The sequence below is a fragment of the Carlito syrichta genome, unplaced genomic scaffold, assembly GCF_000164805.1.
Source record: "Carlito syrichta isolate Samal-C Ts95f unplaced genomic scaffold, Tarsius_syrichta-2.0.1 Scaffold169060, whole genome shotgun sequence".
Lineage (NCBI taxonomy): Eukaryota > Metazoa > Chordata > Mammalia > Primates > Tarsiidae > Carlito > Carlito syrichta.
Window position 1 is genome coordinate 14085 of NW_007113156.1, and position 2490 is coordinate 16574.

The 2490-nt window shown below is 62.2% G+C and overlaps 1 protein-coding gene across 1 annotated transcript in view; it reads left to right on the forward strand.

The window, feature by feature from the left end:
• Positions 1–2270: 2270 nt before the first annotated feature.
• LRRC4B (leucine rich repeat containing 4B) overlaps positions 2271–2490 on the forward strand; it is a gene marked incomplete at its 3' end in the record, with an annotated part of 24825 nt that continues 24605 nt past the window's right edge. Inside the window, exon 1 of the mRNA XM_008051189.1 lies at positions 2271–2490. Within this exon, the coding sequence (XP_008049380.1) occupies positions 2312–2490 (179 nt within the window).

Consider the following 2490-nt stretch of genomic DNA (forward strand, 5'->3'; position numbering starts at 1 on the left):
GGCCGCCGCAGAAGCCGCGATGGGGGGTGGGGGGATGCGGGCTGGCAGCAGGAGAGATGGGGACAGATGCGGAGGTAGAGACACCACCAGGGCAGGCCTGGCGCCCTGGGTGGGAGCCGTGGCTCCCGCAGGCCCCAGGGACCCCCAGCCTCAAACCCTGGCCCTGTTCTAGCCCCCGGGCTGAGAGGGTGTGGGCTGGGCCATCGCCAGGGCCTCCGATGGGAGCGGTGGACCCAGAACAAGAACTGAACACCTAACTCCCTGTTGACAAGCAGGGAAGCAAAGCCCCCCACTGCACTCACAGACAGATACAGGCGACACAGACACACACACGCCCAGCCCCCAGGAAAAGAAATGAGCCCATTCCAGACAGAATCAGAATCAATCTCTCTCTCTGTGTGTGCGTGTCTGTCTGTCTCTGTGTACGTGTCACTGTGTGTCTGTGTCTCTGTCTGTGTGTGTGTCTCTGTGTCTCTCTCTGTCTCTGTATGTGTGCATCTCTGTGTCTCTCTCTGTCTCTGTGTCTCTCTCTGTGTGTCTCTGCATGTCTCTGTCTCTCTGTGTCTCTCCTCTGCGTGTGTGTATGTCTCTCTCTCTCTCTCTCTCTATGTCTCTGTGTTTCTAGCTCTGGCTCTCACACATGCACTCACCACACAGACATGCACACGCATTTCTATCTGGGTTAAAATGATCTTGGAAACCGCAGGAGGGAGTGAATGTGTATGTGTGCGTGTGCACGCACGCGCTCGCGTGTGCATGGGGGTGAGTCTGTGTCCGTGGTGTGAGCGTCCACCGTGCAAGGGTGTGCTCTGTCACCGCTGTTTGTGGAGTGGGTTGGTATGTGTGTTTTGCGGCCTGCTCCTCCTGAATCTTGGGGACCCTCTGGGGTGGCCAGTGTTGGGTCAGAGAGCTTGTCGGTCGGGTTTATGTGTGTGTCTTTGGGGACACTTCGTGGAAGGGAGGGCTGGGAAGCACAGGGAGACCTAGGGCTGGAACTCACCTGGCCGGGCCCGTGCCCTTGGCCGAGCCACTCTTCTCCTCATGCCTTGGTGTCTCATCTGTAAATTGGGCGTCCTGGCAGCTTCCCCCTGCAGTTGTGGTGAGGCTTCAGGGAGACAGCTGGCGTGCAGTTTGGTGCAGAGAAAGGACTTGCCCATCTTGGGGGCGGTTATTATTACTGTCTTCATTGCTATTGTTATGACTGGTCCATCCCTTTCCCTCTCTGGTCCTGTGGAAATGGGGGAAGGACAGATTGGGAAGGTGCAGCAGTGACTTCTCAGAGGACCCGGCTACCCCCACTGCCCACTCCTCCCGGAACTCAGGCCAAGCCCCTGGGCCCCGTCCCCTTCCAGCACCCTGCGGCAGCTGCTGGCACAGGTCCCATCGAGGCTGCCTCTGCCTGGAACATCCATGGTCTCGGGGCACACTGGGGGCTATTGGCTGCCTCCCAGCTTGTGCTGCCCCCAGGACCCCAGCCAACCCCCTGCCGTCATACCCCCCTCCACTCAGCCTCGTCTCTTCCCTCCTCGGCCTGCTGCCTCCCAGCCCTCCCTCACCTGCCCACCCCTGGCACTCCACAGCCGCCCTGTGTGTCCCCCAACTTCGCTCTCAGTTCCCCTTTGAGACTGACTCAAATCCCTGAAGCTGCTGCGAGGGCCACAGGGCCTGCCCAGGGTGAGCGGTGATGAGGTGTGGAGTCCAGCTGCGCTGAGTGTGACAGAGGGTGTGCAGGGGAGGGTCTGCTGGGTGGCTGAGGTGTGGGGGGGGGCGCGCCTCGCTGCTAGCACCCTGCAGAGTGAGGGGAGGGGAGAGGAGGTTGGGATCCACCTCCCAGTGGCCCATGAGTGGGCGTGGGGCTGGGGGCGAGGCCCTAACCACGCTGCTGGCCTGTCTTCACTGTTTTGGCCACGTTTGCCTTGTCTATAAAACCAGGCAAAGAACTAGGTTGTGAATCTGGCCGGCTTCTCCATGTACTGACTGAGTCAAGCACTTCCTCTCCCCTCAGCCTCAGTTTGCCCTTCCGCAGAGTGGGCATAAAAATCTCCACAGCGTGGAGAGGATGAGAGGATCGCAGGGGAGGGCTGGCTCGCTCTGTGCTCTGCTCCCTCAGCCTGCTGGGACGTGCCATCTGCAACTGAGCCCCCCCTGCCCCCTTGGTCCTGAGCATCGGGTAGGGAGATGGCGATGGGGCCACCTGGGTGTTGGCAAGCACCCGGGCCACGTGGGGTCCCTGGCCCTGTCCCTCACTGAGTCTCTCCCCTCTCTCCCCCTCGCAGCCCCCCGGCGCCCACGCGGAGCATGAACATTGAGGATGGCGCGTGCCCGTGGCTGCCCGTGCCCCCTGCTGCCGCCTGGTAGGATGTCCTGGCCCCACGGGGCACTGCTCTTCCTCTGGCTCGTCTCCCCACCCCTGGGGGCCGGCGGAGGCGGCGTGGCAGTGACGTCTGCCGCCGCAGGGGGCTCCCCGCCGGCCACCTCCTGCCCGGCGGC